Source organism: Heloderma suspectum, chromosome 13 (assembly GCF_057233095.1).
Source record: "Heloderma suspectum isolate Gila_16-S chromosome 13, 16-S_ref, whole genome shotgun sequence".
In the NCBI taxonomy this organism is placed as follows: domain Eukaryota; kingdom Metazoa; phylum Chordata; class Lepidosauria; order Squamata; family Helodermatidae; genus Heloderma; species Heloderma suspectum.
In genome coordinates, this window is record NC_139470.1 from 31,154,102 (window position 1) to 31,167,471 (window position 13,370).

General features: G+C 44.6%; 1 protein-coding gene across 3 annotated transcripts in view; it reads right to left on the minus strand.

Annotated features, from left to right (window-relative positions):
• The window catches only part of SPPL3 (signal peptide peptidase like 3), a 70,331-nt gene extending 60,447 nt beyond the window's left edge, over positions 1–9,884 (minus strand). For 2 of the 3 annotated variants that reach the window (XR_014785748.1, XM_084819894.1), the window contains exon 1: positions 9,525–9,884. Coding sequence is in view for 1 of the 3 variants with exons in the window: in XM_084819894.1 (XP_084676020.1) it covers positions 9,525–9,547 (23 nt within the window). In the remaining 2 variants the exon portion in view is untranslated. Of the gene's footprint in view, positions 1–8,901; positions 9,101–9,524 lie in introns of those variants that run through there. The other variant, XM_084819895.1, reaches the window with a different exon arrangement.
• Between the last annotated feature and the right edge of the window lie 3,486 nt (positions 9,885–13,370).

The following is a 13,370-nucleotide window of genomic DNA, read 5'->3' on the forward strand; positions in this document are numbered from 1 at the left end:
AAGATTCAAGAGGGAGAAAACATTTAAGAGATCTGAAGAACAAAACAAATACTGTCTAATCCTACAGATAATTAGATAAGATAAAATTCAATAATTGTATCCAATAGGACTGAATCATTATTTACTTATTTGAAAATTGTATCCTACCAAGCTAGTCTGTAAATTGACTCCTGCAGGCTTATAAACAATTAAAAGCATAAAAATAAAATCAAGAAAATCAGTTCAATTACTCAAAATAAACTCATTACAGTTAAGTCCATTACAAGCAGAACTACAAGTTGTTGTATCATCATACTAGCTGGTCTAAGAACTGCATCACACGTAGGTTTCATTCAGACATAATGGGAAACCACGTTTTTTCCATTACATGTGAATAGGGCCTGCACATGCCTCAGTCTCATGTGCTCCCATCTTCTCTTCCCTCTTCTGTGTATCACAGAAGGAGATTGAACACATCTGCTTTGGTTTTAAACTAAAGTTAGTTCCACAGGACATCTGATCTTGAGGAAATGTAGCTTATTTAAATCTGGAATGGAGAAGCTGTACCTCTCAGCCTAATTTCATGTGTGGTGGCATAGATGGAGAGAGGGAGCAGCTACGCAATCCTGCAAACTTTGCCCACATTTGGCCCTGGTGTCATCAACTTTCGGCTGCAGCCTCCAATTGACTTTTCCTGTGGGTCAATGGACCTCCGTAGGAAAATGGTTTCCCATCCCTGGTTTAAACTATATCTACTGAGAAGTCAGAATTAAATTTGATCCTGAGAATGATCTAGGATCGAATTTGTTCCTGGGTTTTCATCACTACCCATAGTTTGAACAAACCACAGTTTCCCAAGTCACAACTAACAGTGGTTAGTTTAAAACCAAATGCAGAAGCTTTCAATCTCCTCCTCTGACACACAAAAGAAAGGAGAGATAGCAGTGTGTATGCCTGTTGCTCATGCAGCAAGAAACCATTCCCATTACATTTGAACCAAGCCATATAGATTAGGAATGTATACCACATGCACATACATACACCATAACATCAGAAACGGTTACACATGCTGATTTCATGACATGTAGAAGCAAAAGACAGCTCGATTGGCCATGGCTCTGTGGCAAGAGAGGCTTGCGTAGATGTTTTGCAAACAATGATATACCCTCTTAATCTAACACGTGAAATGGCTCTGCTTAGACACAAGACCAGCATTTAAACTCACACAACAAAGCAACTTCCAGATGTATCTGAAGGGAGATTACTTACAGAGATGTAGAGCTCAAAAAAAGAGCACCTGGATGCTGAATGTGGATAGTTTAGTAAGGGCGCAATCCTATGGCTGCTAATCAGCGGCTAGACGGCCATAGGATAGGTCAGTTCCCAGGAACCAACCTCAGAGCCCATGCTCTGAAGTCAGTTCCCGGAGAACCCACCCCCACCCCCTCCCACACTGCCTACGAGGCAGCACAGATCCACCCCACAGTCCATGCTTGTAAGAGCAGCGTGGAGCAGAGAAAGCAGGGTGTTCCCAGGGGCAGGGCAGCTGGAAATCCAGCACGAAACATCCTATGTGTCGTCCGGCCACCACTTCCAATGCTCCGAGGTCCCGCAGCTAGTCAGCCAAAATCAGCTGTCTAGCCGCAAAAGCAGGGCTGGGGGAGTGAGGAGGAGATCCACTCCTCACCACTCCCCCTGCCCTGCACTGGATACGTGGTCGCCCCTGGGATTGGAGGCAACCGTCAAGCTTGATAGGATTGCTTCCTAAACGACTTAGGACCTCAACATTTGATGGGAGTGCCTCTCCCTGTATATTATTGAAATCTGCCAAGGGTCTCTCCTCTGCACTGTTGGAAGCTATACATGATATGAGGGCCTTCTCAGCTGTGGCATGGTTATAGAACAGTTATAGAATGCCCTCCCCTTGAAGGCTTGGCTGGCGCAGACACCAGCTTCATTTCAGTGCCAAGTTAAAACTTGGCTATTTAGCCAAGCTTTGATGTCTTATTGACTGTAGCTTGGCTTTTTTGTTTTGTTTTCTTGGACTGCTGGTTACTATAATGGATTGTTTTTAAGTTGAAATGTTTTAATTATTGTACCCCATCCTGAGATCAGCTGACAGAGTTAGAAATATTTTAATAAATAAAAATTGATGTTCTTGACCTCTCTTGAAAAGGTGAAATACCTCCCCAGTAAAGCAACAACAATAGAGATAGAAAGGGTCCGTAACGTGTCATTAGTTTACTAGCTTTAAAATGCAGAAAATAAAACTATAGTATTCTGGCATAATAAGCAGTGTAAGTCAGATGCTTCAATGCTATCTATGTATTAAACATTTTATATCTTCACTTTTCAATTGTTTCCTCATCAGGGCACACACCAAATGCAGAACAGTCCACCCAATCTTTGATCACCTTTCACCTAAATTTACTGTTTCAGCATTACCCACAGAAACCATAAGCCTCTTCTTTTTCCTAAATTTCATGAAATATCATACTTTCAAAAGTTGACTAAGCATATTATAAGTCAAGATTAAAAATGATATTTTTATATTTTGCTTGAAGCCTAAGAGAGGAACCAGTCCAAATTCTGATAGTGCTCATGCTTATTAATGAACTTGGGCTATATTGCTTGACTACTTGCCATCAGGACGGATGTCCAAAAAGCACATTCAAAGGGGGAACTTAAAAATACCACTCCTCTTATACACATTGTCTAGTTTTTTACATTAACTTTGCCCTCATAATATTTCTTCTTCTCCCAGCTCAGCTGCATAAAGTTACATACACTGCTTCTTTGTTATATCAAATTTTCAAAAGCAAGGAATGCTAGGAAAATTCAGTATCTGTTCCATTCAGTATCTGTATTAAGTGATTTTATACTTAACATTTCCATAGTGCTTTCAAGTGTTCAAAGCACATGAAATGCATTACCTGGTTGTAATCCTTTTAACAACCCTGAAAGGTAAGCTACTATGATTATCCTTCATACTGCAGATTGGGGAGGGGAGCAGTACTGAGACAGAGGCCACCTAATAAGTTCAGGACAAAGGTGAAATTTAAAATGGGGACTTCCTGATCTACAACTCACTCTCTTACCCACTATACCACACCACAGGGAACTTAAACAATGCTCTCACATCCTGACCCAGTATAGTATTTTACATGAGGATGTAGTGAGTAACCCTCTTCCGCAGCTTAACACTTCATAACTTCGAAAATAAGGGATGCTCTGAAACTGTACCATTTGTTTTGTGCAATACTGTACATGCCTATGTGCTCCACTAGCTAAAAAGAAGATCTGTAGTGATCTATTGAGCTGTGAAAACCTGGAACTAGGGATAGTTTTACAGAACTAACCATGGTCTGCAAAATACTACTACTAAATCACTATTTTCAGCAGAAAAAACTCAAACAAAAAATAAGATACTACAGAACCACTGTCCACTCAGCACATATGAAAGGACCTTGAAATTCTGTTCTAGTTCTAACTATCCTGTTACATTTTTATCTTCCTCCAAGGATCTCAGAACAGTTTTAATGTAACAACCCTGTGAAATACATTAGGCTAAAAGATAGGCCAGGTTCAGGTATCAGGAAAAAACAAGCTTTGACCATGAGGGCTATGCCTTGGGTTCATGTGCTTCCTTTTCCCTAATTCATAAAAACTATAGTTGCTATCTGAAGTGGACTTTAGTGCATGTAAGCTTCTGCCATAATACATCTGTTAGACTTTAAGGTGGCGCAAAATTCTATTTTTGCTAATAAATCTAATAAATAAATAATAACACTGGTGCGTTAGTCTACCATCACATCCAAATCAAGCAAACTATGGTTACCACAAACTGTTTATTCTGTTCAGATGGCAAACCGAGGATAATGAATGTTATCCTTGGCATATTTGAGAAAAGGGGAGCAGGATCCACCCCCTACTTAAATTCAAGGTCTGAACAGAGCTTCCACACATAACAGTATACATGCATAGGGACCAATGATGTGAGATAGACTATTTTCTGAAAAAAATCCACTATTACATTTTTCACAGATTTTCCACTTTAAGAAATACACAATTTTATAAAATTAATTTGCAATATAATGAACATAAAACAAGTCAAATTGGGCAACCACAATGCACAGATTGCTACTCAAATGAAGCTATGGAATTTTTTTCCAGTGACTTGAGAAATTTTCGTGAATTTTTCCTATGTAAAATAGGCTAATTTGCACTGGAATTTGTTTAGTTTGCACTGAAACATTTTCTGATGCCCTAGAGAGTGATCTAATTTAGCATGTTTATTTTACTTGTACCCCATGTAATTGTTTTGTCCCAATACACAAATATTTGAACTGAAATATTTGAGAGGGGAAATTAAAGCACACTTAACATGGTTTAAATGTTACATCATGTAGACATTATGGAATACTTATAAAAATTAGCATGTACTTCCCTTGCACTGTTTAAATGTAAGAAAAAACCAAAGGTACTAAAAAGTGTTGACACGGTTAGTTTGGCTGACCTCAGGGCTGCTGGGAGTTGTAGTCCAACACATCTAGAGGGCATCAGGTTGGAGACGGGTGCACCAATATATTTTAGCAACCCAAAGAACTGTGTATGATGTGCATGATATGCTGACAACCGCTCAGCTGTTTCCACAGAGTTCAACTCTCTTCTGGTAAAACTGTTTGGGGCACCTTTAGTTTCGCTGTCAGTACTTCCATTTCACACTGAGACATAGATGTATTTCTAGGACATATTTGTATTCTCTCACATACTTGCTAGGAATAATCACCTGAAAAACAGTAATTACAACTTTGCCATGTTTGCCTAATATTGTATTTGCAGTTGGCATCCATTCATTGTTACCAATAAATATATGAAATGAAAGATTTGCTGCAATACATCAAGCACTAGAAAAATTTCCACCCCACATCACTGCTCAAATCTAAAATCAAAGTTTTAATATTTTTCAGGTGACTGTTCATAGGAAGCATATAGAGTCATGCACACAGCTCTTAAGGCATGCTAAAGTTAGCATTTTAACAGTTTTCAGTGTCTTCATTTTTTTCAAAGAATCTAAATAATGTAAGGAAAGCATATGCTATTATGTCTTACTATTCCAATAAAAATTTCCAAGTAAAGCTCAGCATTTGTTTGAATGTAACTTTTCAACCACACTAACAGTGCAATCCTATACAAGTCTACTCAAGACACCAGTCTCATTGAGTTCAATGTGGATAGAATTGCAGCCTAACTGCACTTTATTTTTAAAAATTCCCCATATCAAATATTTCAAGTACATTTGGCTATCAGAAAAACGTTTCAGATATATTTATTCAGCATTTACATTTAACATAAAATTATTTTTTAGTTTTGTTTACTAACTATAAGTCAAACAAACATGCTAAATCAGATCTCCATGAATTTAGGGCAGCAAAAAAAATCTGGAAAATGTTCCAGAAAACCCACATCACTGCTTCAAGGCCTCTCCATGCCATCAGGAAGCCTACCTTTTCAGGGTTCCCAATCACAGAGAAGTCTATGCAAAAAGTTGTACAAGCTGTTGAATGTATCTGAGAACGTACACACAATCTATTCAAACACTGAATGCATAGGTCAACAATAAAACCTGCCTCCAAGGTCTTGCATCTCCCCTTCTCTCTTAAATACCCTTCGTTTATTATCTGAAAAGGACTATAGTTTGCCTCCTAACCATAAGTGAAATCAGAATTTTATCTGTGTTTTCAATTCTGATTTGGAAGCAAACTTTGGTTTGCGGTGACCATAGTTTGTCTGATTTGAACACAACCCTTCCAAATCATAAAGCAAGGGAGGCAATCAGAGTACTCAAGGGGAAGAAGGAGTGCACGCACAAGCCCAAGACACAAACCTAAAGCCAAATTATCGTTTGGCTGCAACATCTGGATCAGGACATTGTGAAGGCTGCCAAATGATGTTCATAGCTAATGAGCAATTTGAAGCAGCATTTTATCCATCCAAGCAAACACACTGGTTCTGGGTTATAGCTTAAATTAGAATTTTTCCCCATATCTTGAATCAAAGGCATAGCTTTAAATCCTATGCATACTAATCTGAAAGTTAATTACCATGGAACTCAGGAGGGCTGATTTCTGCGTAAATAAGTTTAGGGCTCTACTACAGGCCTATAGAAACCCAACCTGGAGTGGCCAGGTCATAAATAAGTTTACCTTTTGGGCACCTCTTAATTAAGAACCTCTGTGAAGATGAAATGATCTGACAAAAGGGGTACATGCCAACCTTGCTGAAGTTGATTGTGATTTTATTATGAACCTCTGTGCTTAAAGGAAGTGTAGTTGTGGGTACCAAATGCGGAGGGCAAAGGGGCTATCCCCCTCATGTCCCATTTCTGAACTTACAGAAGCACTTGGATGGCCACAGTTGGAAACAGAACAGTGAATTAGGTGAACCTTTAGTTTGGTATAGAGGCTAAGAGCACGAGCTATAAAGGCCCTAGGTTCAGATCTCACCTCAGCCACAACTCACTCTGTGCACTCTTATTCATCTGCAAGGAGCTCTAAAAGATCTCAGCCTAATTCCAAACTCAACGTTCTATTTAGGTTAAGAACTCTCAACCACCCCTCTTGATATCAAAATAACCTCACTGAGTTCTTGCAACGATCAACAAAATGACAACACAAAAAAACCACTACATAAATGCTAATTCATTCATCCAATGAAGGTAATTCTTGTTTTTATCAAAAGAATTGTGTGACTTTACCTAAAATCTATACATGCATGTTTGGAAACTGCACCGAAATTTGTGGAATTACTTCCCAAGTAAACATGCTTAGGCTATGATTCTGCTATGATTACCCCTACTCAGGGGTAAGTCCCACTCACTCTGTGGGACTAACCACTGATTATACAAAGGATTGGTCTGCCTTTTCCCAGAACTCTGGATTCTCTGACAGTATGAAGGCACCAGAAAGTGGCCACATCTCAAAGGGGTATGTGTCAAGCTAAAACAACTTTCACACCCACCACAGGCAACAGTCCAGTCATTCACCACATCAGTGTGACAAGGTAAATGAAATGTTAAGTATCTGCCTTCGCTCTTTGATCCAGGTGCAGTGCATCTGGCCATTGGGAAGAGGCTTCTGCATTCTGGGATGATCGAAAAGAGATCCTGGCCTTCCTCTCTGCAATAACCTTTCAAGTACTTGAAGAGCGCTATCATATCTCCCCTCAGTCTTGATAAGGGTGCTTATCAATGGGATCTTCTCAAACTGGGGAGAGGTAACGAGCGGGGTACCGCAGGGCTCAGTCCTGGGCCCAGTGCTCTTCAACATCTTTATTAATGCCTTGGAGGAGGAGGTGCAGGGAATGCTGATCACATTTGCAGATGACACAAAATTGGGTGGGATAGCTAATACCCTGGAAGACAGAAATAAAATTCAAAGTGATCTTGATAGGCTGGAGCTCTGGGCTGAAAACAGGATGACATTTAATAGGGATGAATGCCAAGTTCTGCACCTAGGAAAAAGAAACCAAATGCACAGTTACAAGATGGGGGATACGTGGCTCAACAACAATACAAGCAAGAAGGATCTTGGAATTGTTGTCGATCACAAGCTGAAGATGAGCCAACAATGGGATGTGGCTGCAAAAAAGGCAAATGCTCTTTTGGGCTCATAGAAGCATGGCTTCCAATTCCCGGGAAGTACTAATTCCCCTTTACCCAGCACTGGTTAGGCCTCATCTGGAGTACTGTGTCCAGTTCTGGGCACCACACTTGAAGAAGGATGCAGACAAACTGGAGAGGGTTCAGAGGAGGGCAACAAAGATGATCAGAGGACTGGAAACAAAGCCCTATGAAGAGAGACTGAAAGAACTGGGCATGTTTAGCCTTGAGAAGAGAAGACTGAGGGGAGACAGGATAGCGCTCTTCAACTCCTTGAAAGGTTGTCACAGAGAGGAAGGCCAGCATCTCTTCTCCATCATCCCAGAGTGCAGGACTTGGAATAATGGGCTCAAGTTAGAGGAAGCCAGATTCCAGCTGAACATCAGGAAAAACTGTTATAGCAGTACAACAATGGAGCCTATTACCTAGGGAGGTGGTGGGCTCTCCCACACTGGAGGCATTCAAGACGAGGCTGGACAGCCACCTTTCAGGGATGCTCTGACTTGGATTCCAGCACTGAGCAGGGGGTTGGACTCGATGGTCTTATAGGACGCTTCCAACCCCTATTCCATGATTCTATCTCTGCATTTTTTTCAGGTGTTTAAACTCCCCCCCCCCCATATACATTTGTGCTCAAGATTTCCCTATCAGACATCAAAATAACAAGCAGTGGATGACAATACAGATTACAACATACAGAGACATGTCTCTGTCTAATTCTAATTCAAAATTGTATTTCACCACCTATCAAGTGGTGAAATACAATTTTGTGTATCTGGGATTTGGTGGTGCCTTAAAGCTTAAGTAATTTATTGTGGTGTGAGCTTCTGTGCAAGAATCTCGTACTTCATCAGATGCTGGGACTGTGGGAAAGTTATATATAAACATACACACTTCTAGATCCAGTCGAGAGAATCCTATTTTGCAACATAAAAAAGGATGAACGTAACACATATTTAATACACACCCCTTCACTATTTATCGCATGTATCTGATGTTGTAGCCTTTTGTCTACAGTAATCAATAAGCTTTTGGGAACCAAAAGTGCATTGTTCTGTGGCTAACATAGCAACTCTTCTAGAATCTGGGATTTTATTCCCTATAAGAAGGTTGTGGATAAACTCCATCTTCATGCTACGTTATCTACTTATTAGTAGGAAAACAAAACAAAACCATGAAAGATGACATCTAGGCTGCCTGCAAACCAACTTGCAGGAATCAGCAAGTGGAGCTTTCCCAAGTGGAGATGGCCATTCCCTCACCTGCCAACATCTGCAGATCAAGCTGTTGTCCCAGACACAGGGGTAGGTAGCATGACTGAAATCACCCAGCAAACTGGGGACTCTTCAACAGGTTGCTGTAGCCATGCCTTTAACAGCAGCTAAGCTGGGTGGACACCGGCAGCGACCTATTCATTTTTTAAATCTCCGAGGGCACGAATGCTGCTTCCTGAAGACCGAGCTGCTGTTCGAGGCACACAAGCACGCCAGGCCAGTTACCTGTTAGCTTTCCAACCAGCCCCTGGGTGGTCTCCAATGTTAGTCTAACGCGAGTCCCATTCATCCCAATGCGTCTACTCTAAGTAGGCCTAACATGGGCAACAGCCCCTTGCTCCTGCGGCTTTAACAGCAGCTTCAAGCTCCGCGGCCGGCTGTGTGGAAGTCGTGCCCTGCGGAATGCCGTGGAGCAGCCCGCTGCAGAAGCGCACGGAGCGGGCCGGGCCTGTCCGCGTGCGGATCAATCGAGAACCCCCGCCCCGAGCGGCCAGCCTGGGCGCCCCAAACACCCTCGGGGCGGCGGCGGCGAGGGGGGGCAGCCTCCGGATCCCCCTCCACACACCCGCACCCGGGAGGCCCAGGGAGGCCGGGCGGCGGCGGCGGCTCACCAGGAGTAGGTCTGCTCCGCCATGGCGCCGGCGCCGGCCCCTCCTGCTCCTCGTCGTCCTCCTCCTCCTCCGGGCTCCCTCTGCGCCTCGGGCTCAGCGGCGGCCCCGCTGCAGCGCCCGGCCCAACATGGCGGCGGCGGCGGCTGTGCGAGGGGCCCGCCTGGGCGGAGAAGCCTGCTGAGGCGGAGGCAACGGCGGCGCCTCAGCGGCAGCCGCGCCGCAACAGCAGGGCCGCGCTCCAGCGCCGGCGGGCGGGCCTCATGGCCGGTGAGCGCAGAGCGGCGGCGGGCCGAGCTCCGGGGGGCCGGGCGGGCGGGCGGGCGGCGAACTCCGAAGGGGAGGCCGCTCGCTCGCTCGCGCGGGGGAGGGGGCGCGGGGCGGGGCCTACTTGGCCCAGCGTCGCTCGCGCACGCCCGCGCGAGCCGTCGGCGGGTCACGTGCTCACAACAGCCTCACGTGCTTTGGCGCAGCCGCGCTCGGAAGAAGCTGGAGAAACGGAGGGGCCGGGCCTTTGTACGTGCGTTTGTGTCCGTGTTTTAAGGGCCCGCGCGCACCCAAACGCCCGCGCTGCAGCCCGCGCGTATTGTGCTGAAGGTGAACGGGAAGATGGAGTCTGAGGCGGCGGCGCCTGCGCCTGCGCCGAGCCCCTCGGGAGGGAGGTGGTCACAGCAGCGCGCGCGCGGGTATGGTTAGCCGTCGCTAGGGTCATCGATTTCAGAGACGAATTAGCGTTTCTGTTATTGGAACGTGATCACTGACGCGCGTTATGTGATTTATCCTACTTTACACGAGTCGCCTGTATATAGCGCAGCCCCCCACCCAGCCTGGTGTCCCCCAGATAAGTTGGGACTACAACTCCCATCATTCTCGGCCAGCGTAGCCAGTAGTCGCGCTAGCTGAGGATGGTGGGAGTTACAGTCCAATACCTCTGAAGGGCACCCGGTTGGGGAAGGCTGACAAAAGGGGCTACTGACAAAGCGTGCAAAATAAATCCCCAGACAAGGACTCTCCTCTCCCAGCTTTTCTCCAAGGAGTTCACAGGCAGTGTGCGTGGTTCCCCCGCACTGTTGTCCTCACGACAACCCTGTGAGGTAGCTTAGTCTGGGAGGGAATGCCTCGCCCAAGGTCACCGGGCGAGCTTTGGGGCTGAGCGGGGATCTGTCCCGGCAGTCTCCCGCCTAGTCAGGCACTAGCCCGGGTCCCGTAGTGGCAGGAGGGAACGAGCAATCCCTCCCTGGAGGCACGGTTCTCTCCATCCTCTCTCCATCCGTCTGGGCACGGCGGAGGTAGTAGTGCCCAATGAGGTGGTCAGGGCCGCTCCTGCTGCGCCGTGAGGGCACTGGTGTCTGGCGCTGCAAGCAAACGCTGCCTCCCTTTGCTACCACAGTTGCTGTTAACCCAGGAGAGGTGCCAAGACGGACGGTGCATTTGTGCGCGTGTTTGGATGTGTCCTTCATTTAAGGAGTATCTTAATTTAGATGTTATGTTAGAAAAGTACACGTCTAGTGCTTATTAATACAAACTAAGCACTACCTTCCTTGTAGATTTTAACTAAAGCAGTAGGTGGTTTGCCATGCATTTGTCTCAACCAGCCTTCCCCAGTCTGGTGCCCTCCAGACGTGTGGGACTACAAGGCATCAGGCTGGGGAAGGAAGGGTGGTCTCTAGCAGCCCTTTTGTTTTAAGCATTTGCTTCAACCATTTGGTTGTTCCATCCTTTGTCTCAGGACCATTCAGCTGCTGGATAAGCCACCAGCATCATTATTATTATTCCCAGATGAAACTGGAGTCACAGTGAGGCATTTCTCTAGAGAAAAAAAAATACAGCCTCACCATTTAGATCCCCACTGCAAATCTGCTTAGAAAGGGCTGAGCAACCACTTGCCACTGTGTGAGACTTCTGCTGTGATTTACAATTCACAATGCCGGGTAGCCTTGAGCACAGTTCAACTATCCTGTGCAAAAAAGGGGCTTGCCACATACGTAGTCAGCCTGTAAACTGACCCTCAGGACCATATACTTCTCAGCAGGGTCCAAGACATTTTGCCACCTCTGTGGCCTGAGTTAGTTGTACAGAATCCCAGCCTCTTTGAACATTGCAAGGGGTACACCCCCTTGAACAGCACACTCCTTCATTGTCGCCTCTCAGAATATTGCCCTCCAGCAAGTGACCATGGTAACTCATGCTACTACATATTTTATTCATTTAATTTCATTTCTGTACCGCCCAATAGCCAAAGCTCTCTGGGCGGTTCACAAAAATATGTTGTGAGCTATGTTAATAATAATGAATGAGTGGATTCTAGAACTAATTACTTCAGTTTCAGACAGAAGAAAAGGAAAATTTCCTATATTCATAGGAAAATATCAGCTATAATTGCAACAGAACTCTCTCCCATTTTTTATTAGGAATTTGTAAATATATAAGGTTGTATCCTATCGTAGATTTACTACGATAAATGTGTCCTTCTGATTTTGTGATACTGATTTTCACCAATCCTCTTCCCTATGGCAACCCTCCATGCCACTTCCCATTCTGTTCTGGAAGGTCACCAAACACTTAGGAGCAACGTTTTGGGAGGGGAGGCTTAGGTGAATCAGTAATACTTATTTTCCTTGTCTAGTACTAGCAGAAGTGCTTTCTGCCAAGGTCAAGCCACCACTGTACAACCCATACATAATACTCACTTAGACCCTGATTTAATGTTCTTCCTGATTGCACAGAACAGGTTACATACATACAGCTGCATATGCAACCATACCGCCCCTGCTAGATTCTACCTCAACTGTGCTCAGAGGTGAATAGCATCACCACTCCAAAGGGGCTGACATGTCTGAATGCAGCCTTTGGAGAAGTTCAAATGTAAAGTTAAAGTTTTAACTGTAATTTGGATTTCTACCAACTTTTCTCCCTTCGTAGGGGATGGGGAGATTGTGTATGAAGACAGATAAACTGCATTGCCCTTCCTCCCTACTTGTGCTTCTTCCGGCTGACTGGAAGTGCTGAGTTTGCTATATCTGAAGATGCTGCTGGCATGCAAAGTGGGTGGGCCATCCCTGCAGTCCGCGCATCTCATTAGCTTGTCATCAAGCAATGTCTTGGGGTAGATTCAATATGACTTTGCAGTTCAAATGATGAGAACGTGCTAAGAGAGGTTTCTTTGGTGCCCACCTTTGCACATTCTCCTAGAAGCCCCTATCTGGACCTGGGAGGCAATGCTACAACTAGTCATGTATATACCCTGGGCAGACTCCAAATTCTACACTCCACCCATCACCACACACACACACACACACACACTGTATCAGCACTAGGGTGAGTTAAGAATGGGTGTGGAATTTTAAACCTACTGCTTCTAAAATGCCAAATTGTCAGTGTCCAGATTCTCACCACTCCTGCTCAGAAGCTACTACTTGGTGCTATCCAGTGTCACGAGTCCTCAGTTTTCACCTTCCCACCAGCAGTGTTCAATGGCCAAATGTGCTGCCCTGTATTAGGCTGCAGACACAGGCCCGATGAAAAGCTGTCATGGTACTGTACAGCCTGGACTGCTGCCTCTGTGCTCGCTCATACCTAGCTGTTCATTTACCCACTGAAGGATTCCACACTGAAAAAGAAATATTGTGTGATTTAATATTATTTTAATAACTGTTAAAGTATGCCCCATCCTAGTTATACTTGTATAACTGTTATGTCCCACCCTAATTAAGCTTGTGTTAGGATGTTGTTAAAGAAAAAAAACGCAATGCCCTCTCACAATTGTAAGCAAGTGTAAAGTGAAATCATCCTTAACTGGACATATCCGTTGATGGGATGTGAGGGGCAGTGTGCAGCTGAAGCAAAAAT